This window comes from Strix uralensis, chromosome 6, assembly GCF_047716275.1.
Source record: "Strix uralensis isolate ZFMK-TIS-50842 chromosome 6, bStrUra1, whole genome shotgun sequence".
NCBI classification, from domain to species: Eukaryota; Metazoa; Chordata; class Aves; order Strigiformes; family Strigidae; genus Strix; species Strix uralensis.
The window spans coordinates 15,836,271-15,858,145 of NC_133977.1; the positions used below are offsets into that span (position 1 = coordinate 15,836,271).

At 45.4% G+C, this 21,875-nt stretch overlaps 1 protein-coding gene across 2 annotated transcripts in view; it reads left to right on the forward strand.

The window, feature by feature from the left end:
* The window catches only part of PLEKHM3 (pleckstrin homology domain containing M3), a 137,190-nt gene that overhangs the window by 12,744 nt on the left and 102,571 nt on the right, over window positions 1-21,875 (forward strand). The window contains exons 8-10 of one of the 2 annotated variants that reach the window (XM_074872921.1): window positions 8,634-9,488; window positions 10,257-10,331; window positions 20,743-21,678. In XM_074872921.1, the coding sequence (XP_074729022.1) occupies window positions 8,885-9,488; window positions 10,257-10,331; window positions 20,743-21,678 (1,615 nt within the window). In that variant the 5' untranslated portion in view covers window positions 8,634-8,884. The remainder of the gene's footprint in view (window positions 1-8,633; window positions 9,489-10,256; window positions 10,332-20,742; window positions 21,679-21,875) is intronic. The other variant, XM_074872922.1, reaches the window with a different exon arrangement.

Consider the following 21,875-nt stretch of genomic DNA (forward strand, 5'->3'; position numbering starts at 1 on the left):
CCCCATTCCTCCACTGCTGCGTCCTCCTCACCCTCTGGACCCGCTTTGCTCTGGCACAGCAGGCTGCTGCATGCTTTTCAGCTTAGAGTTTCTTGCGTTTTAATTACTGTTTCTGAAGTGCAGTTAAAATTAATGTATACTGTAAGCACTGTTTATTATTCATTACTGTTTGCTCATCACTGGATGAGCTGTTCTGTAGCTGTGATGTGTGAGTTCCTCACGCAGGGAGGATGCCTGGGGAGCGTCCTTGTTAAAGGTACTGGGTCAGTTCAGCAGCTGAGGAAAATCTATGCTTCACAGGGTGAGACTCATGTATTCTCTCTAAGGGTCTGCTTCACCTCACAGAATATGGCATTCTTCTTCCTCCCTGGTTTCACTTCTTTATTCATTTCATCTTTTCTCAGTTGTTTTTCTTGTTCTGTTTTCTGTAGTGTGGAAGAGATCACTTCTGTCTTTTAGCTTGACTGTGATTAGGCACCGAGTTAATTGCAGCTGTTCCTGCTCTTTGGCTCTCCCTGGGTCTAGCAGACAGGACATGGGAGCTCTTCTTCACTGATAAATGGTGGCAATCGATTTCATCCTTAAGGGCAATGAGACTATAGTAAACAGGTGGGTTTGCAACATGGAAATGGTTATGCTTATATTCACAGTTATCCTCTCTAGCGCGTGGCCTTATAGCCAAGCATTCAGAAAGCCTCTTTCTCCCATTTTTGTGAGCTTTTCCTGAATTTTGTCAGTGGTTTTGTGCAGAAATATCAGTCAGAAGGTATTTATGTGAGACACTTGAAAATTTTCAGACAATCCCAGTTTTAAGCAATTAATTTTTCAGTTGTGTGCAGGAGAAAGAGGCTTTTGAAGAGGGGCTTTGAAAATGTGATCTAAAGACAATTGTCCAGGCCATGTTGAACCAACCATTGACTATCATATGGCAGCCTCTTTGAAACCGTGATCCCCTGCTCTCTATGAAAAGTTTGTTGTAGTTTCATCTTCTTTGTGAGGCACTGTAAATTTCATCCAGACGTTTACATGATGAATCTTAACAAGCTTGTGTGTTGCTCACTGCCCGTACACAGTGGTAGGTCATCTGGAGTTTTGGAATCACTTGGGGAGAAGGCTTGCTGTGTGCCGAGGGAACAAAATACAGCCAGGATACAAGAAAATATGATAGTTTGTACAGGGATGGTGTCCCAGCTGATGCTGGGACAATCTCTGCAGTCATCCCGTATGAAATTCCTAGTTATCAGTTGCCTTTCCAAACTGAGTATGAGGCAAGCAGGAGTGTGGCTTTCAATCGCTGCTCAGAGAAGCGGCCACTGTATGCGTGGGATTCGTAACCATTGGGAGTGTAAGTGTTTTGAATCAGGAGTGCTCTTTGGTTACATATGGGTGGTACACGGTACAATGGATCTGACTGGGGATGTCGTATGCTGAGGCTTCAACCACAGCAGCTATGATACTATGCTTCCTGTACAGCTAACAGAGAGAAGGGGCTTCTGGCTGGGAGAGAGACCTAGGTGCAGTCATGCTTTGAAAGAGCTTCTGGTCAGAACAAGATGGAGAATGTTTGCTGAGTAGGCCTTGCTATACTGTAAATAAATAAAAAATCATCTGCCATCTAGTTACAGCAGGGGGATGCTGGAAAGAGGGCACTCCGCTGTACCTTGCGTTGTGCTGCCACTGTCGGTTCTTCAACTTTTTCTGCAAGCATTCTGTGCAAGTTATGTATAGAAGTGCATAGGCAATGGTAAAGACTTTCTGTGTAACAGTCAGCCATCCTCGTTCTCTCTTCTACCCATTCAGGTGTGCCCACCTGACAAATAAAGCTGAACCTCTTAACTAAGAGGTAACACCTAAGTCTTCAGCTTCATAGCTTTTTTCAGGGATTCTGCACAGCAGAGCCTGGTTTTCGGGACTGTCGTTGACAAAAGCACATCCCATTTAGATTCTGGGCAATACTTGGCTGATGTGACCCATGGAGCTAGTCAGAAATCCTTGTAGCAGCAAAACCTGTAGGCTGTGATTGTTCAAGATGCCACTGGAAGACATTCAGGTCACAGGCTGAGGTTGCTGAGACTGACAGGCAGAAAAACTCATTAGGTACTAGCTGCTCCAGCCCCAGTGGATTATAATGAGAGGGGCTGTACATCCATCTTTTCTTCAGATGACCTGTTGTTCAGACCAGGCTTGTCACAGCCCACTGGACTGTAGTGGTCCAGGCCTGCAATATAACAGAAATAAAGGTCCCTGAGGCTGCTTGAATTTGCTCTGCTAACCGAATTGTTACCAAATTGTAAGAACATCTCTTTCTGTTTTCCTTGTTGGCATTGGAGTTTCAGCCCACAGTTGCAATGAAGCATGAGATAAGCAGAGTTGGTTCCTGCAGCAGGTTCCAGGGTGCTGAGAAGGGGATAGGACAAGCTCTCCAGTGGCTGAGGCACCCCCGCTCTCTATTTGCAAACAGGTAACTTGTAAAACTCCTCTTGTGCTCTTGAGAGCACATTCTCAGAAACACCCAAATCTTTGCCAGGAATTTGAGCCTGAGAGTCATTAGGAATCAATGAGACTTCGGGGACTTTTAACATTTTAACGCAAGGTCATCACAGTTAAAGAGGAAGTGGTCAGAGACCTGCTACACCACTTGATGCACACAAGTCTGTGGGATGGGTTACACCCAAGCGTGGTGAAAGAGTTGGCAGATGTGCTCGCCAAGCCGCTTTCCATGATTTACCTGAAGTCATGGCTAACTGGGGAGGTCCCATTGGACTGGAGGGTGGCAAATGTAACACCCATCTACAGGAGAGGCAGAAAGGAGGATCTGGGAAACTATAAACCTGTCAGTCTGACCTCGGTGCCAGGGAAGGTCATGGAGCCGATCATCTTGAATGCCATTACAAGTCATATAATGGACAACCAGGGGATCAGGCCTAGTCAGCATGGGTTTATGAAAGGCAGGTCCTGCCTGACAAACCTGATCTCCTTCTATGACAAGATGACCCAACTATTGGACGAGAGAAAGGCTGTGGATATTGTCTACCTGGATTTTCGAAAAGCACTCGACACAGTTCCCCATAGAATTCTCATAGAAAAACTGGCTTCCCATGGCCTGGATGAGCGTACGGTCTGCTGGACCAAGCACTGGCTGGATGAACGGTCCCGAAGAGTGGTGGTCAATGGAGTTAAATCCAGCTGGCGGCCAGTCACAAGTGGTGTTCCTCAGGGCTTGGTGCTGGGACCATTTCTGTTTAACATCTTTATTGATGATCTTGATAAGGACATAGAGTGTATCATCAGTAAATTTGCAGATGACACCAAGTTAAGTGGGAGTGTCGATCTGCATGAAGATAGGGAGGCTCTACAGAGAGACTTGGACAGATTGGATCGGTGGGCCAACGTTAACGGGATGAGCTTCAACAAGGCCAAGTGCCAGGTCTTGCACTTGGGCCACAACAACCCCATGCATCGCTACAGGCTTGGAGAGGTGTGGCTGGAGAGCTGTCTGGAAGAAAAGGACCTGGGGGTTCTAATTGACAAGCAACTGAACATGAGCCAGCAGTGTGCCCAGGTGGCCAAGAAAGCCAACAGCATCCTGGCTTGTATTAGAAATAGTGTGACCAGCAGAAGTAGGAAGGTGATAGTCCCCCTGCACTCTGCACTGGTGAGGCCACACCTGGAGTATTGTGTCCAGTTTTGGGCACTGCAATACGAGAGGGATATTGAGGTGCTGGAACGAGTGCAGAGGAGGGCAATGAAGCTGGTGAAGGACGTGGAGAATAAATCTTATGAGGAGCGATTGAAGGAGCTGGGACTGTTCAGTTTGAGGAGAAGGCGGCTAAGGGGAGACCTCATCACTCTCTACACCTACCTGAAAGGACATTGTAGAGAGGTTGGTGCTGGTCTCTTCTCACAGGTGATTAGTGACAGAACAAGAGGGAATGGCTTTAAACTCCAGCAGGAGAGGTTTAGACTGGATATTAGGAAAAAATTTTTCACAGAAAGAGTGGTCAGACAGTGGAATAGGCTGCCCAGGGAGGTGGTGGAGTCACCATCCCTGGATGTGTTTAGATGAGATGTTGGGGGATATGGTGTAGGGGAGAACTTTGTAGAGTAGGGCTGATGGTTGGACTCGATAATCCCAAGGGTCTTTTCCAACCTGAATGATTCTGTGATTATTACCCACTTTTTACTGTCTTTTGCTGTCTGAGAGCTACTCTCATTTATGCATTTCCTCCTGAACACATTGCTTGTGAACATCGATTGTTCCTTTCTAATTCTATCTCCAAATACAAGAGAAAAGGGGAAGTCCCTTTTTAACTGTTGTGCATCACTTGTTGTTTTATACATCTCTATTACCTGTGTAGTGAAGAGGAGGTCCTGTGAGCACCAAAATCAACAAGACTGCTTATCTCAAGTTGTGTGATGCCTCCTATTCCTCCTTCCTGCTTTTCCCCTCTGCTTCCCAGTGTTTGCAGGTCCCTCTCTCACTAACCACTTGTGCTGTGGCTAATTTGGAGACACCCAGGTGGTGGCACTGGCCTCCTAGAAGGGATAAGAGATCGAGTTTTGCCTGCTTCTCCTTTAGCAGGAGGGTGAGTTTGGACCTGTTTCTTGTCCAGTGTTGAACAACAGTTCAAGAACTGTATCTTTAAGGACACTACTGCTTTGTCACATCTAGTTGAAGTTACCTATACAGTTCAAAAGAGAGCGAGAGGAGGAGAATAACTGGAAGATAGGCAGCATGGTGCCACAAGCCCTGTTTCCTTAGGAAACCAAACTGAAAGGTGCTTCTTTTATATATATTTTTTGTATGTATTGGTGAACTAAGTGGATATCTTCAGTCACTGGTTCCTGAACACATGCTGGCTCTAGTGTTCTCTCTTGCCTGACCTGGAATGGACAGTCCTGGATGTAAAGTGTAAACTTGGGGCACACAGCAAGTGCCTGTTGTGGTGGTGTGTATCACCTGCAAGATCGCTTTCTACCCTTGCCTTTTCTGTGCTTTTTAATTTTTGCTGTGTGATGCCTGGGTATTTTTCCTGGCGCATGGGAATTTAGAAAAGCACAGCAGGAAGTTAAATGATCTCTCCCAGTGTATGTTCCTTGGCATTTGTCATCCATGATTTTTTCTCTGCTGTCAGACTGTGCTGTCATCTAGATGAAGTCCTTGTGGCTTCTCTAAGGGAAGTAATCTTGCTAAACTGAACTTCTGTGTCTCATGTGGCATGACCAGCAATCCTTGCTGTTTATGTCAGCCATGTGAGCAATGTGGCCACTATAAACTCATGATAGTAAAGACTTTACTCATTGTAAGTGCACATTAATTATCTGACTGCTGCACATTCATGGCCGAAAGCTGTATCTGTGCTAGACATATGTACAGAAAATCATGTTTTTCAGCTGCTGCGATCCCTGTGTCCAGCAGTTGTTGCTAAGTATGATGCACCATGTTCCTTCACATTTTTTTCAGTAAGACTAGTTCCCAGGAGCCTGGATGAGCTGTTAGGGTTCTGCTTCCCATAAATCCCTGCTTAGAGTTGCCTGTAGCTTTGGCAGTCTTTAATAGTTTGGGCTGATGCTTCTCTTCCTCTCCTATTCTGCCTTAGGTTGAGTGTCTTTGGAAAATTCCAGGTGTTTCCAAGAAACAATCCATAAGGCAATACATTTTATAGTAATTTGAAAGGAGTTCATCCTGTCCTATTGTTTGCCTTTTTTACCCCTTCATGTGAAGGAAGTGATTTCCACTGCTTTCCCTCCTGGAGGAGATGCTGATGGAGCTGTTTACTGCCATATCAAAGTTTGCTTGCTTTTGGCACCAAATTCGTGCAGAAGCCTGAATTAAATTTTTCTTGAGTGCCACTGTCAGAAAATGCCAAACTGTGTTTATGGAGTGTGTGTGGTTGCAGAATCCCAGCACTAGTGGGAGTTCCTGGCACAACTCTTCTTTGATCTAAGGAGGTTCTTGGCGGTGTAGGAAGGGATGAGCCTGCACCATTGAGGTCACCTTTCACATCTTTATTGAGCAGGGCAAGCAGACTAGTTTGGAAGGTATGAGTGCTGCAATTTGTGAAGTGTGTTGCAGGGGCCTGTCATCTTCTCATGACCTTGTGATTCAGCATCTTACTGGATATGAGGTCAATTTGTAGTTTGGCATCATCACACTTGGCTGCATGACACTGGGTAGCTCCAGTCTCCTGGGATCCAGAGAAACATGCAGCCACATGAAGCCTCCAGCATTTAAAAATGAACCTGTTAAATGTAAGTGTCAATTTTCCCCCTTGCTTCTACCTTTCCTAATGATTTAAAAGAAAGAACAGAGCAACACTGCATCTGCTACTACTGAAATGCTTCAGTGGCACATCACAAGCCCTTCTGGAGTGATTGCTGCTCCAGTCCCTTGAGTGAGAGCAAGGCTGTGTTCTCCACCAACCCCTGTGAAGCAGCATCTTTGAATGGGCCAACCTGTAGCTTTCACTGTTGGCGTACGATTATGTTAGTGCTGGTTTTATTCAAGTGAATGCCTGTTGCAGTTTTACAGCTTCCAAATGTCATTCTTGCTTTAAAGATATGCCATAGGAGGATGTAGAATAAGTGGACAGGTTGCACCACATCATGTCCCCTAGCCTGTTCCTGGGGCTCCCAAAGCTCTAAGGTACCAAGGAGCAGAATGCTGTTGTGGGGTTGCTGGCAGGAATGAGCTTCAAGAGTGAACTCAGTGCTGCGTTAAGCTGACAATGCAGATGTGCCCAGGATGACTTTATTTCCCACTGCTGTCAATTGACACAGTTGTACAGCTTTGCAAAGAGTCTATTCTTATATTGTTCTGATTTGAAACCACTCCAGGTCTGTTTTGTTCAGCCCTCTGGTCGCAGTTCTGGCTCTGCCTTCAGTGTCTTACTCTATGTTTACTTATTGAAGCTGATCTTAGTCCTGGTTCACTGTGAGGCTAGTGAAATGAATCCTTGCAAAGAGAAGAGGGCAGAAAGATCCCAGTGCAAAGGCTTGAAGTTTCCAGAGTTATGTATGTGATTATTGCTTTTGAAAGTTATTTACTTGGAGTGTGTTTGCAGAGTTCGTGGTCTGAACTGCTGATCTGCTAGGAGAGAGGATGAGCTGCTGCTTTCAAACACAACTGTGTCATGGCTGGCCACAACTGAAGCAGGGATGGAAGGAAGCCAGTGGGTGATTGCAGAAGGGGTTGGTTTGTACTACAGGATACTGCGCCCATTTTCTCGGGGGCTGCTGGCCTCCTTCCTCCCTCTGGCTTGCTATAGGAAAGAGTGCCTATTTAAATGACTTTGTTAATAGAAGTTAGGCAAATAGACTGTTCTGGATTAAAAAAGAACCTTAAATAGAAGTATTATCTGTGTTTGATGCTGTTTAATAGATGTTTTTTCCTGCCAAGTGTAAATCATGGGTCCTGGTAGCACTTCAGCAGCATTGACAAGCTAATGAGCTGCTAATTATCAGCCCTGCCCAGGCTAATTAGTTCTGTTAAGAGTGTGTTAATCTAGGCAGAGCTCTGAGCTAATGCAGCTTTGCTGCTTCTGGGACTTGAGCTGATGTGGTCAAAACAGGGATATAGATCTCTTGACTTTGGGCTGTTCTGCATGTACAGGCTCGTGATTTCCCCTAGCAGCCATGAGAGCTGTTCTCCTGCTAGCACAAATGCTGGGTCTCCAGGTCCCAAGAACTTGCATGCATTTGACTGATTTCCCCAATTTAAACATACCTACCATGCACTTCTCTCGATGGAGCTTCAAGAGGGAGAGTTTAGAAGTCAGCAATGAGGCACCCCCTTATTGCACCACAGGGAATAGAAACCCCCCTTTCTTCCTCCTTACAGGCGTGAGCTCAGGTGTGTCAGTACAGCTCTTCAATAGTTGTAGCCTTAAAGCCCTTTGCTATTCTGCTGTTTTTCGCAGTGAGTCAACAGCTTGGAAGTAAAGATCTGCAGGTTTGTGATGGTACAGGATATGGTATATTTTGTTTTGCTGGTAGGATGCATTGTCTTTCTGGAGTTTAGGTTGTCACGTGGTTTCACTCAGGTTCACAGTGATATTTTAGAAAGAATCTCTATGTGCAGCACTTGACAGCAGCCTAATAGTATTGATTTATTAGGCAAATATCACAGTTCTGTTTATGCAGACAAGTAGGCAAAGCAGCTTCTGTGAAACTCATGTTGGTCTCCTAAAATTGGGAGTGCAAGCAATCTGGGAGAAAAAGAGAAATTATTTGAGGCTGATTGGCCTATTTTACTAACCCTTCATTTCTCAACTTTTTCTTACAGCCCCACGGGAACCTGTACTAAGCATTCCCTAGGGGCTGCATTTGTGATGTTAGTCAGTACTGCCTCTCAATGCAGCTTTCTAAAGCTTGGTTAATAAATGGCATCGCTTTGGTTCCCCTTTAACTGGTGCTCCAGTGCAGGTTCCAGTTCAAGAAGCGGTAATACACAGAGTGCGCACACAGTGAGCAACAGAAACCCCAAAGGGGTTCTTCATACACAGTAATGTTGGTGCCAAATGAAGGAGAAAGCAAAGATCAAGGGGATTGTGACTGTGAAAGGAGTGATGTGATTAAACATATTTATCCAGGAAAAGGCCCTTAATGACGTGATGTTTTGCTTTGTTTTACAGGTACTCTCCATCACTTGCTTCATAAAGGGGTTGTAGCCCACTTGATCAGTGGATGTTAAGTCTCCCATCTGAAGACAGGTTGATTTGGTTCCTTTCTACCACTAAGGATTGTGATTAGTGAATGTATTTTCCCCACCACCTCTAAGTTAATGGTGTGCCAAGGACAGATGTGAAGCAGCTCTTTCTCTGGATATTGATGTGGTATCTTCTTAACACATCACGACACCTTGGGCCCACTGGCAGCACAGGATATGGAGGCTCTTGAAGTTGATGACATTAGTCCTGCCTTGGAAGTGACTGAAGACTTTTTCAATAGTTTTGATACTAAGCTTGAAAAGATTGTGCAGCCCTCTGAGGTGTACGGTGTACAGGAGGTCCCTGAACTGGTTGGGCATGAAGTATTTGATCAGATAACAGAGAGCAGGAATCTGAGGAACGTCGCCTCCTTAGCCAAAAGTAGCTTCATCTGGGACCACTGCAAAAATGGCCTCTTGGAAACCAAAGCTCAGACAGCATTCCCTGCCAAAGATCAGCAGGTGGTGCAGAGGGGAACAGCTGCTGACAACCTTGCTTGGGCAGGGGAAGGGGAGACCGCAACTTTTAACATCTTCAATATCTGCCAGCGGAGGAGAGACAGGCCTCGCTCGGTGAACGACATCCTGGTGCAGAATGAGGAAGCCTCCGCATTCAAGCCAGGACACAACAGGTCACGCTCCGATATCAGCCATGTAAACTGGGGAGTGGTCTTCACGGGCACCTCCCTGCAGCAGCCACCTGCGCCTGGTCAGGACAATAACTGTGCTCTGCTCTCTTACCTGGCATTAACCAAGGGAGAGGACATCCAAGGAAACACAGGTTTGTGCTGGTGCTTTATTGTTTCTGTCAATATGAGGGCTTTCCTATTTGTTTCTAATATTCATCTTGAAAGAGGAGCTGCATGTTTAAAAAAACCCCAATAAAACCCCCAAAATAAAACTGTGAGGTAACTCTTAAGAGGATAGAAATCATCACGGTTCTGTTGTCTTTGATATAGTTCTGTCTGTTTGCCTGTCTAAGGATCAGTTTTTAAACCAATCTTGACTTCTGTTCCTTTCATGGTTTGAAAAACTAAGCTTGTTCTACTTTTTGCTTCTATTTTGTTTAGTTTGACTAGGGGAAAACCTAATTTATTTGTTATGTATTTCTGATCATTTCCTTACCTGATTTTCCCAAGCTAAAAAAACTTTGAATGCTAAAGCTATTTGGAGAATGGTAAATCCAAACAAAGGCAGTTTTCATAAAAGTTAAAGAGCGGCCATTAAAAAGAGGGCATACAAAAGCTTTACTGTGAGGCCTGAGATCTCTGCTGTTTCTTTAAGAAATGCTGGCTATTCAGTCCATAAACAATTAACAAAAACTCAAGCATGCAATTTGTGCTTGTCAATATTAAGGCATCTCTGCCAGCTTTGTATAGGGTACAGGAAGTCTTGTTATCAGATTGAGGCAGGCGTCTCCAGTGAAGCGATGTTTCAGCAAGTGATGCTTTTTCCTTTTCCTTTCTCAAGCATTGCACTGGAAGAGAGGTTGTGTCAGGGCTTCGGAAACACTGACCCAGTGTCTCCGTCTCCATGATTTATTTTGTAGATGCCAGAAGTGGACTGGGCACTTATGGGAAGGAAAAGCAGCTAGTGCCACAGAGATTTTATAATCTAAATAAAGGTAGGACTTAACAAAGGAATTTAAGAATCAAAGGGTTGTGAAAGTGTGTGTGTGCGCGTGTGTGTGTATGGTGGAATGATTCCAGTTAGGAATAGGTAGCCTGTTTAGAGTTAAAACAAGCCTTTTGGGCTAGGTTTTCTACCCAAGTCAGCTATTTTGGAGCATGAAAAGCAGCTGTCTAAATGTTTGTGTTTGTGGATGTGTGCATATATAAGTAGGTTATTGTGTTACATTGTGACATAGTTGCTGTATCCCAAAGAAAGGTGTTCTTGCTTGATAAAAGCAAGTATACCTGCTGTTATTTTTGTTTAGGGAGATATGTTCTTCCCGTAGAGTGGGGTCTCTGTTCTATGTTCTTCTCGTGGAAGGGATGCGGAACAGGAACACACCCAGAAGCCTGGAGGCAGAGCTCTCAGTTTTTGTCAGCTGTATCCTTGACATCTCATGGGTGTAACATGTAACACCTTTATATGCCCACAGAAACACCATTAAAATGTAGCCATTAAAAGTCAATACATCTCAAAAAATGTTTTAAGCTTAATCTTTTTGGCCCAATTTCCCCATGCAGCCCTCAGAAAGCCCTCCTGTATTTAAAGATCTGTTTGTGTACTTATTCAGTGAGAGTCATTTCAAAGTGCCGCTGGATCCCTGACCCGCAAGAAACAAGTCACCAATCCAAGAGTCCAAGGCTGAACTGGTCTCCCTGCTGTCAGTCCAGGGCTCAGGCAACTGCAAGAGTGCGGTGGGGTGCACCCTAACGCATTGCACCTCTGCCTGGAGTGAAGCAAATTACACGTCCCTCTCCCTTACAGACAGATGCAAGACAGCATGATGCAACTGTTCATAAAAGGAAGCAAAATGAAAAATGGAAACAATGATGTAGGTTTTTCTTCCCCTTCTGGCAAACTAATAAATTTTATTAGAAACTGAGGTCCTGGGACGCCACTGGTTCCGAAGGCAGGGACTACATACTGCAGCCTCATCCTGCTCCTGGGTGAGAGTTGCTGTGCTTTCAGAAGCTGGGCTGTCCAGTGAAGTCCTCCTTCGACCCTGGCTCCCACTTCAGCTGTTCCAGTCTGCTTTGCTTAGAGACAACAAACCCAAGGGAGATGCACCAACCTCCAGGAAGCCCTAAAAGGGCCTTGCTATATCCAGAGTCAAGTCTGTAGCAGGACTTCAAACCAGTGTCTAGAACAGTTTGATAGAAAACCTTCAGTGATACAACCACGAGAGGAAGAGAGAAGACGAGAAATGCGCTGTCTGTACAGGGGATCTAACCGTGGGATTCCTTAAGCTAGACTGTGTCCGGGATTCAGTCACCCCATCGCAGTGTGTACCCAAGGTGTGCCGCTTTGGTAGTAGGAGTGGAGTTTAGTTGTACTCTTCCCAGCCCCTCAGCAGCCACTTAAACACTGTTTAAATGCAGTTAATCCAGTGAAGTTTTTCTCCATACAGAAAAAATGAACAAGCTGTGTTAGAGTGTGATATACTCATTATCATTATGATTTCATGTTAAACAGTTTGTAGTTACAACTGTGAAGACCTCACATCTATAAAGTAGTTTTGTGAAGTATAGCAATATTAACACTCTTAAGAAAAACAGAAATTGACAGATCTCCATGAAGAAAACTCTTCTTTTTAGACTGTCTGCAATAGTGCCAGGTGTCTTATAGCCCATCTATTCCACAGTTTCTCTGTGGTACCAGGAACAAGCCCAATTGCTGTGCTTGCTACTGCCAGAAGTGTAGGTCTCTTCAAAATGGCTTTTTACAGAAGAGACTCGGTATGGTCAAGTTCTAGGATCTCGGAGGTGAAACAAGCAAGGGAAGGAAATGGATTAAGTGAGAGTGGCTGAAGAACCTCTCCCAGTACTCACCTGTAGCCCAGCAGCAGTCAGTACCTCTAACGTGCTCGGCCCACACTTTTTCTGTTGCTTTTTGCAAAGGTGCAAGGCATTTGTCAATGCTTGCTGTGCGCCCTCCAAGAGCTTTTCTGCGTGGGATGCTTGAAGGCAAGGGTACCTTCTTTGAGGAAGGAGAACTGTGCTCTGAAAATGCACTCTTCTAACCTGTTTCCTTAACCTGGTCTGTTCATCTGCTGTGCAGATTTTAGAAGGTAGCCATGGTATTTCTTCCCTCTATGTTTACAAGAGAGCCTGCAATGGAGTTTGCTGCTACTGTGAGCTGAGCTGAAAAGAGAAAAGCAAAAGCAAGAAAGGAGGTGTTGCAGATATATGTATCTGGGACTGATAATTATTCTCTACAAAAGACCAAAAAATGTATTTTAATGTTGGCTAGACACTGCTGCAGTGGTAGAAGGGGTCATAGTGGCCACAGCCTGTGGAGACATCCCTTTCCAGGGCTTTAATACAGATTAAACGAATGCATATGAGATACTGAAAGCAACTTCAGCCGCTCCTGTCAGTCTTCACTGCGGTAAAGGACTTCCCTCTGGAGCCTGCAGAGGTCTCCCAGTCCTCCGAGGCTGGCCGAGTTGCTGCATAGATTAACTCTTCACAATTTTTTTTCCTTATCTTCATAGTATATTTATTACTATGAGCTTATCTGTTCCTGCTGCTTGCTTTTTTATAATACAAATAAAACGAAACTGGATCCTTTCCATGTACTGTGAAAGAAAAGGATCTGAAAAGAAGCTGTGCCTTTTGGGGCAGTATCTCCTTAGGCCTGCTGGCAAAACAGCTAGTGTGCTAGAAATGAACGCTGTTTGTGCTACGGAGCAGTGTCAAGCAGTAAGTGGAGCGCAAGTTGTAAGCAAATTCAAGGCAAGCTTTTGTATTTCTGGGCATGTAGCCTGGCAAACAAAGAGAGAATGCTGCTTCTGTAGTATCCAGCAAAAGCTTGCTTAGATCATTAAAACACAGTGTGTGAGCAGTTATCTTTGATAGTCATGTGGACATTTTCATTCAAACACAGCCACTCCCAAGAGTGTGGGTGCTATAGTACTTTTCCCCTGGTAGCTGTTTTGTTTGCCTGCCATGGCTGTGAGCTTGGGGAACTCCAGAGCTATCACTGTGGTGAGCACCTGCACACTGACAAGCTGTCCTTACTGCAGAAGGCTGTTGCCTTGTTCCCCTCTCCAGCAAGCCGCTATGGAGGTACTCAGCCAGCCCTGTTGATTTTGGTGGTATGTTCTTGTCAGGAATCTGAGCCTATGGTGTGTTTGCAGCACTGTGGCATGGCAAAATAGACATATCACATAAAAGTGACTGCCCTAAAACTGGCCAATAGGCCCAAATTCTATTGTGTGTGATCAAGGTCAGGATTTCACCTCCTCCTTTTGACTGGCATTTAAAAAAATACCTTCCCCCCCCTCCCATGTCTTCACATTTTTTAAATCTGTCTGGGAGCCTAGCCATCATTTGGGACACTTTGAAGGTATGACCTTATACTCAGAGTTTGTGCAGGGGATGTTTCAAGAGAGGCTTGCCCCCCCCTTCATATAGCTCTTGTACATATTACATACTCTTCCAGTGTGTTTTTGTAGAGGTAAGATATCTAAATCTGTATTTATGAGCAACATACCACTGATTCACAGACTGGTGATCCTTGAGTTCTGAGGAGTTATTTTACAGTGCTGCTTTCTCTTATTCTGGCGACCACACAGACTTTATGTCAGGGTGTTTTCTTTGTCAGATACCCTCCACTTTGGCAGCAGCGGTGGTGGCTGGTACTAGCTCTGCGTCTGTGACATTGGCTCGTGCAGCATTTAGTGGCACATATCAGTGTGTTGAGCAGGTTTGTGGTGCTGGGTCACAGAGCAGCAGACAGCAGTGCCATCAGTTGTCGCTGTTGTTGTCCTGCTCAGGGAGGAGCTGCAAAGACAGCTAGCTGGAAGGGGGAGTTGTGGCAGGTACTGGACGGGACACGTTGCAGAGGTGGAGGCAGCCAGGGATCCTAAGAGGGCTGAAATATTGGAGGTGTAACATGCAGCCTTCACACTTCCCCTCCAGTGATGGCCAGGTAAAGCCTAGCTCCTGACCCATCTACAGAGGAGTTTTTCTGAAGCCTAACTGCTATTTGAGATTTTGCAAAACACCCCCGCAGCACTGTCTTTTGTCTGTGGTGTGTAGAAGTGACACAGCCAGGGCAGACCAATAGGCCATTAATTGCCACTGGAATGGCAGAAGATTAGAGGTCTGTTATGTTGTGCAGAAGATAATGGTACTGCCATCTGAGAGGCAGGTGTGTGGAAACAACACTTCTGCACCTTCCCCTCTGGAGAGCAGGAAACCTCAAACCACTTGGAAATAATCCCAGAGGTATCAAGCCAGTTGGAGAACTGATGCTCCCCCTGTGGCCAATTTATTTTCAGCATTAAAAGGTAGTCAAGAAAAAGGTAACTACTGCAGAGATTTGAGGCCTTTCAAGATTTGAGGAGGCAAAAATGTTATTTAAAATAGAATGTGAGTTGGGTGCCCTGCACTGCAGGGGTCTGTAAGTGCCAGGGACTGTCTGTGAATCTAGCAAGAGGTAGCCCCTTCTCCCGGGAGATCACAGTTTAAATACACCACACAGTAAGGATAGGGAGGGTGAGTAGGGACAAAGAGAGAGGTGAGGTGCTTTGGCGAGATCAAATGGGAGTATAGTTTGGATCACCTGACTTCAGCTCATCTGCTGGATAATACTTCTCCATTAACCCCCCCAGCTAATTCGGGGAGTGCAGTACTTGTTCCCTGCAGGCTCACTTCTGATTGCTCCTTGGGCTTGGGCACCTTCCGAGCTGGAAGGGCCGGCTGTGGGGGGCTGGCAGAGAGCAGCAGTAGCAGAGGGGGCTAAGCTGGGCAGCTGCCTTGAGCGGAGTGAAACGTGACCTACTCCACTCCCTTGCCTGGGAGGCTGTGGGAGGGTGCGGAGTGATGGAGAGGGGAGTGTGGTGGGAGGTGATGGGAGGGGCTCAAATACAGTGGATAAATTCGTAGTGCAGGAGGATTACAGTAAACAGCACTGATGAGTTTGGTTGTGAAGCTGTTCTGGTTTGGAGGGTTATTCTTTATGGAGATTTTTGCTCTGGAGTTATGACATTCCATAAAGCTAATGAACAGAGTTTTCATCTCCTGGGGCAGTGCTGATTGCTTCCAGTGATGTTGTGATGACTTTCATAACTGAATTTTCAGGTTAGTTGCTATCATTCCCTTAGTGGTGTCAGCTAACTCTCCTAATGTGAACTGACCCTGTTTTCATAGCTTTGACAGTCAATTTATACCCTTTCTTCCTTCTTTTTAAAGCTGAATTGAGTGAATTTATAAAAAAATCAGCAAATCCATCTTCATTTGATATTCTTCCTTCTTTTGCAAGCGCTGCTGGTTTATGCATCTCCTAGCTGGTAGTAGGTAACCATTGCTTTCAACTCATTATACTTCCATCTCTGCCAGAGTTAAGTCCTGTTCTGGGTTGGTCTTGCACTTTGACTGAATCCAACGTCCTTCTCCACTGCCCCCTCGGCACAGGCACTGTGTCACTATGCACAGAGTGCTGGTGGTCTGCTCAGCAAACACTGTACAAGTGTTCAGCTTGCTGCAGAGGAGCAAAAAGGATTGGATGGAGTGGTTGGGCAGCCAGGATCCTATAGACTTCAGCATAGTTTCTCATATGTTTCTCATACAATGCCACACCTGAAGGGAAAGACATAAAGAATAATTTGTTGAGGTTCTTTATCCTTCTGTTCAGGCAGTTCATTCAGTAAGGAGCTTATTTTTGGTGAATAGCTAAGCCAACCTCACTAGCCATGCATAAATCTAAAATTAAGAGTTTGCAAGTTCAACGTTTTCAAAGCAGGGTTTGCTTTCCCTGAGCCTAAGGAACATGAAAAAGGGTGAATGCCCTTCTGGTAGGAAGAGGTGCTGTTTCTTTATATAAATTAATGCAAACTGCTACCTAGTTACAAGTCCCATTGCTGTAGTGGTCCCTTGAAAAGAGGTGACATTGGGAGAAGAAGCCAGATTTGGCTCCAGGACAGCCAGCTGCTGGAAATTTGTGGCTAAATATCTATGCCATTATTTCAGGACCAAGTGGAATCAGATATACTTGCCTGAAAGAGTTATACCTGCAGAGCCAGATGGGAAAATAGGTGGACTGTATTTTTAAGTAGGAGGGAAGTGGACATTGTGGATCTGAGTCACACTGGCTGAGGCACAGTTTGTCCCTGATCTAGCAAACTCCACCAAGCAGTCACTAGCCCAACCCATTTTCAGACCATTTTAGGTGCCAAAGGTTTCTGCTAAGTTCTATGGAAATCCAAGAGGAAGAGTATGGACAAAAGTTCTGTAACTTATGCTCATCTCTTACTAAACATTAGAGAATCCAGAGAAGAGTGCCACCTCAAGAGACAAACCCCTCAGAAACTAGGCATCTCTGATTCTGCTCTTTTCCAAGCTACTTGGTATTACTGTCATCAGAAATGTTTCAGTGGTAGAAAACAGGGCAAGTTTTCATGTCATACCAACATGGACACAAGTACAGTCAGTTGTTCAGGAGCATATATCTTCTGGACATGCTGAGACAGCATTTGGACTCCCTCTCCTGCAGTGTTGGTTGCACCAACTGCCCCCAAGTGTGGAGAGGGGCCTAAGTGCTCGGTGCAGGGTTCCTGGCTGGGATGAGTGGGCAGTTCCCAAAGGAGAGGAGAGACACTGAGGAAGATACTGTCCTGTCCCCAGCTGCTCAGTCTCTCTTTGTTTCCATCTGCCTTCTTCCCTTCCCTTGAAATTGTAACTCCAAATTGCTCAGGCGTGGGCCATTTACTGTGATTATTTCCCTTTTTTTACTCTTCCTCAATTTACTCTGCCTGTCTCAGTAGGGAGGAAAAGAGATGCAGTTTCCATTTGGAAGGTGGATGGAGAGATGGTAGCATTTGCTCTCTGAGTGGAAAGGTATTATCTGGCACACTGCACGTCGAGAAGATAAAGGAGCAGAGGCTTGTAAGGTGTGTGTGTATGTGTAGCATATGGATTCAACCTGTCTGTGCCAGCATCTGCTGCCTTGACCTAAATAATACAAGGCATTAGAATTTTAATCAAGTTGGTAGCTGGTTCTGTCCCAGTTAGAGCGAGAGCCAGTGGAGCCGATTCACAGGAGCTTGAAGGGAAGGAGTGGGGTGAAGGAGGGAGAGAGGGATGCCTCTGTGAAAGGCAGGGAGAGATAGCCTTTCTCTAACTCAACAAAAGACAAGCAAACCTGTGTGCAGATGAAGGAGGGGTGGCTGGGGGAAGGTTATGAGTTGTCTTATTATGGAGAAGCTTGAACTGTCATCTGTACTTGATGGAAGCGAGAGATTGCAGTTGGAGCTGCAGAAGCACTGCCTCCCTGATTGGATTAATAGAAAGGGAAGATGACTCTAGAATGGCTGCCCATTATCTGCACTACAAAGGGATTAGTGTGGGTTTCAGAGAAATTAATGGCTTTTGAGTTAGTGCAGAAATACTAATGAATGTCAGGGCCAGAGATGTACGGTGAACAAAATTGGTTCTCTTTTAGTGTGCGTGCGCGTGTATCTATCCATTTGGGCTATGAAAGTGTGCTTTTTCTCTACCATTTTGAGTTTTAGATTAGGCTTTCGGTTTTCATATTTAGCTGAAATACTCTTGAGTAGCTTATTTGTCTGCAAGGTATAGTTATATTGATTTCTTGCCCACCTTTTCAGACCTAGTGCCAAAGTAGCAATTTTTAAATTGTTGTTATGCTTTTAGTCATATATGTAGGCAATCTTTGTAGGTAAAGTGTAGAGTGCTTTGAACATGGTGTTAAATGCAGGCTCCATTCTGAGTAGGTGGGTGATGTGGGGAAGTTGAGGCTGAGCTGATAAGGCGAAACCAAAGTGCGTCCTTTTTGTTAATGTGGGTGGGCGGTAGCATCCTTCCCCCATTTTTTAATGTCCATGAGGTTTGCATACTCACATTTAGTATATCAAACTATTAATTCTCATGTATGTTCATTAAGTTTAACTGAAACTTGTCTACTTAATCCTTATAAATCTTTAAAGTTGGTCTTCACTGAAGAGCTAGCCAAAGCTTTTATACTGTTGCTGTCCTGAATCCTCCTCCTGCCCATACATGAAACTCTCTCAACCGACTACAGCGATGCTTTCAGCCAAGGACGGGAGCATCTCCTTAGACTGTAGGTTACAGCCCAAGTTCTGCTTTCTCACCAGTTGCTATTAGGAGCCCCTTGGACAGTAACTAAGTCCCTCAAATACTCATAGTCCCTGACTCTCCTTGTGCCCCTGGGAGGACAGACAGACTCACCCATTAGACAGCAGTCGCAAGAGCAGCTTGGCCAGCAATCCTGGCCATATTAGCTGGGAAGCCCAGTACAGATGGGGATGCAGTAACTTCTATACAGGCTCATCTTTAGCTCTTTGTTTCCAAGCCCTGTCAAGCGCATATGCTTCTGTTAACTCTCTGTTGAAGACATCCTAGATATACTTGGAGGTCATCATATCTAAAACTTGTTAAAGCATGGCCTGTTAACATGAGTATAACTGGTTAAGCTGAGATGCTGAAAGTATTTTGCACCTCCATCTGTCTACCATCCCTCTATCAAAGGTTGTCAGCCTGAGGGCAGAAGCCACAGAGTGAAGAAGCTTCTGTACTGCTGTGGTTTGTAAGGGCTATGTGTTAAGGTCAACTGATGCTGATTTTGTTTCGACCTAACTCTGGGGGGCAGTGGATGAGGAGCTGTTCCCGGGTGGCTACCTTGCCTCCTGTGCTGGGAGTAGCAGTCTCCAAGGGGGATGGACAGCTGGAGGCAGAAACCTCTTGTGTGTTAATTCTGCTGCTGTTTGTAAATCAAGACCCATCACAGGTACCCTTACTGAATGGTGAAGTAGAAGTCAGATGGGAGCAAGAAGTTGTTCCTCAGGGCTGGGTTGTTTTGGGGTGTCAAGTGTTGAAGTCGGTGTTAGAGCGTAACACTGAATTTATAGAGCAACCAACAAAAATTGCGTAGAGCCACATGTCCAGCCCAGGGTGAAAATACAATGTTTGCGTGTATTAATGGTGTCTGAAGTGGTGCATATCAGATTGGAACAAATTTTGCACAAAAACCTTTTTTAAAATTCAGAAATGCTTTAGATAATTCCTTTTAAATTCATATCACTTTGGTGCCTGGAGTGACTTGGGTATGGCTGCTTTTCCGGGGACGAAGAAAATTCTCCTCGACTTCGCCTTGGACCAAGGTTTGTAAAAAGTTCTGCTCTGAAGCACCCAGAGTGCTTAGGTATATGTGTTTGAGTCTGGGCAGCCTCTTACTCCTCATTTTTGGTCACATGTGTTGCTCCTGAGCCTGATTTTCATAAATCAGCAAAGATACTTTCTAGTAAATGGAGCTGTGCAAAATGATCTGGTCCCGGTCATGCTGAAATGTGGTAATAAACTGCTGTCGTTGGGCACAGTTTTCCATCCCCATGACCTGAGTAAGCCCAGGTGCCAGGTGCAGTGCCTGGGTGCTGGCAGCAGGGTGGTTCTGGCCATTTCCAGCCGGTTCCAGTGGCCCTGCTGTGGGGCATAGCTGTGCCCGGCAGCCACAGTGCGTTTCAGAAAGGGCAAAGCACTGCACAGCGGTGCGAGGAGTGAGGGAAGAACTGTGAGGTGTAGCCCAGGGTCAGAGGAGGAGAAGGTGCTGCAGCTACCAGGCCAGGGATTCCCCTGCAGCTCCTAGGGAGACCATGGTGGAGCAGGTATCTCCCTGAAGTCCCATGCGGGCCCCCATGCTGGAGAAGGTGATTTCCTGAAGAAACTGTGGCCGTGGAGAGCTCATGCAGGAGCAGGTTTATACTGAAGGACTGCAGGTCCTGGAGAGGACCCATGCTGGAACAGGGGAAAAGTGTGTGGAGGAAGAAGCAGCAGAGAGGAACTGACCACGACTTATCATTCCCCTTCTCCCTATGCTGCTTGGGACAGGGGGGAGGTAGAGGAGTTGTGTGTGAAAGCACGAAGTCGAGCCTGGGAAAGAGCAGGACGGGAGGGGAAGGTGCTGTTTTAATTTGTATGTGTTTCTCACTGTCAGAATATATTTTGATTTGCAGTAGATTAGTTGATAATACTATACTCCTCTGAACTAGGTTCTGGGAGACCTTCAGTGTTTTGTTGCTCTGTCACTATTCTTCCGAATACAGGAAAATTGCATTGTTTCTTTGTCCCTCTGTTTTCCTGTCCCCTTTTTGTAAAGGGTTTTGGTACCTCTGGGTAAAAAAGTGCTGTATTCTCATTGGCTCAAATTTAGAGTCAGTGATTACATTTTAAAATTATAATCTATTAGCTGAAGGCTATTTCTGTGATCCTATCCTCCAGATATATCGTGTATGGGTAGGAGATGTATAAGCCAGAATGACGTAGCAATTTGAAAATATTATTTAAAAATAATTAATGGTTATATTCTCCTTTTGTTTTCTCCAGAACACAAGCCAATGTTCCCAAATATTCTGAAGAAGGGATACTTAGAAATTAGAAGAGACAATGAGAGCCACTGGCAAACCTGTTACGCTGAGCTCTCCCCGTACAAACTGTACCTGTATTGCTTGGACAGCAGTGGCAACCAGACTCTTCCCACTGCATATCCACTCATGCATTTTCAAAGGGTCACTGTTACTGGCTGCATTGAAACCAAGGTGGTGGACGCTGTCCTGTCAGACAACTCGCAGCTACAGCTGAAGGCGGAGTCCTCATGGGAGGCTTTGGACTGGGGACAGAAACTCTGGGAAGTGGTACGTGCTTCTGTGCCTGCTTTCACAAGACAGCAGGAGAAACTGGAGAATGTGCCAAAGCCTGAAAATAACAGTGAGCTTTCTCAAACCAATGGATTGTTAGAGAAGCCTGTGGACCTCTTCCTATCCATGAATTTGACTGAAAACACTAAAGAGTACCAAAATATTCTCAAATCAGGGACTCTGTATAGGTTAACTGTCCAGAATAACTGGAAAGCATTTACTTTTGTTTTGAACAGGTCTTATCTGATGGCATTCCAACCGGGTAGGCTTGATGAAGATCCTCTGCTGAGCTACAATGTCGATGTGTGCCTGTCAGTCCAGACAGATACTCAGGATGGCTGTGACTCTTGCTTTCAGGTCATCTTTCCTCAAGATGTTCTCCGCCTGCGTGCAGAGACCCGTCAGAGGGCCCAGGAGTGGATGGAGGCACTGAGAGCAGCAGCAAATGCTACTAGAAGTTTAACTCAGAACCCACAGGTCACGCTTAGGAACAAACCTGGAGATTGGCCATTTGGAAACAATCTTAGAAAAAGCAAGCGCCAGTCTGTGACCACCAGCTTCCTGAGCATCCTGACCACGCTGTCCTTAGAGAGAGGGCTCACAGTTCAGAGCTTTAAGTGTGCAGGTAAGCAACCATGTTGCAGCATCTGCATCCACTCCCCTTCTGCAGGAAAAGATCACTTGGAAGAGCATGTATGTGTTTTAGTAGCACACAGCCACTCCCTGCCTCTCACTATGGCTGTAGACACTTGGTGTGTTAGCCTTTCTTTGCTCTCTGCAAAATGTGGAGAAAAGCCTGTGGGATATTCACAGGGATTCATC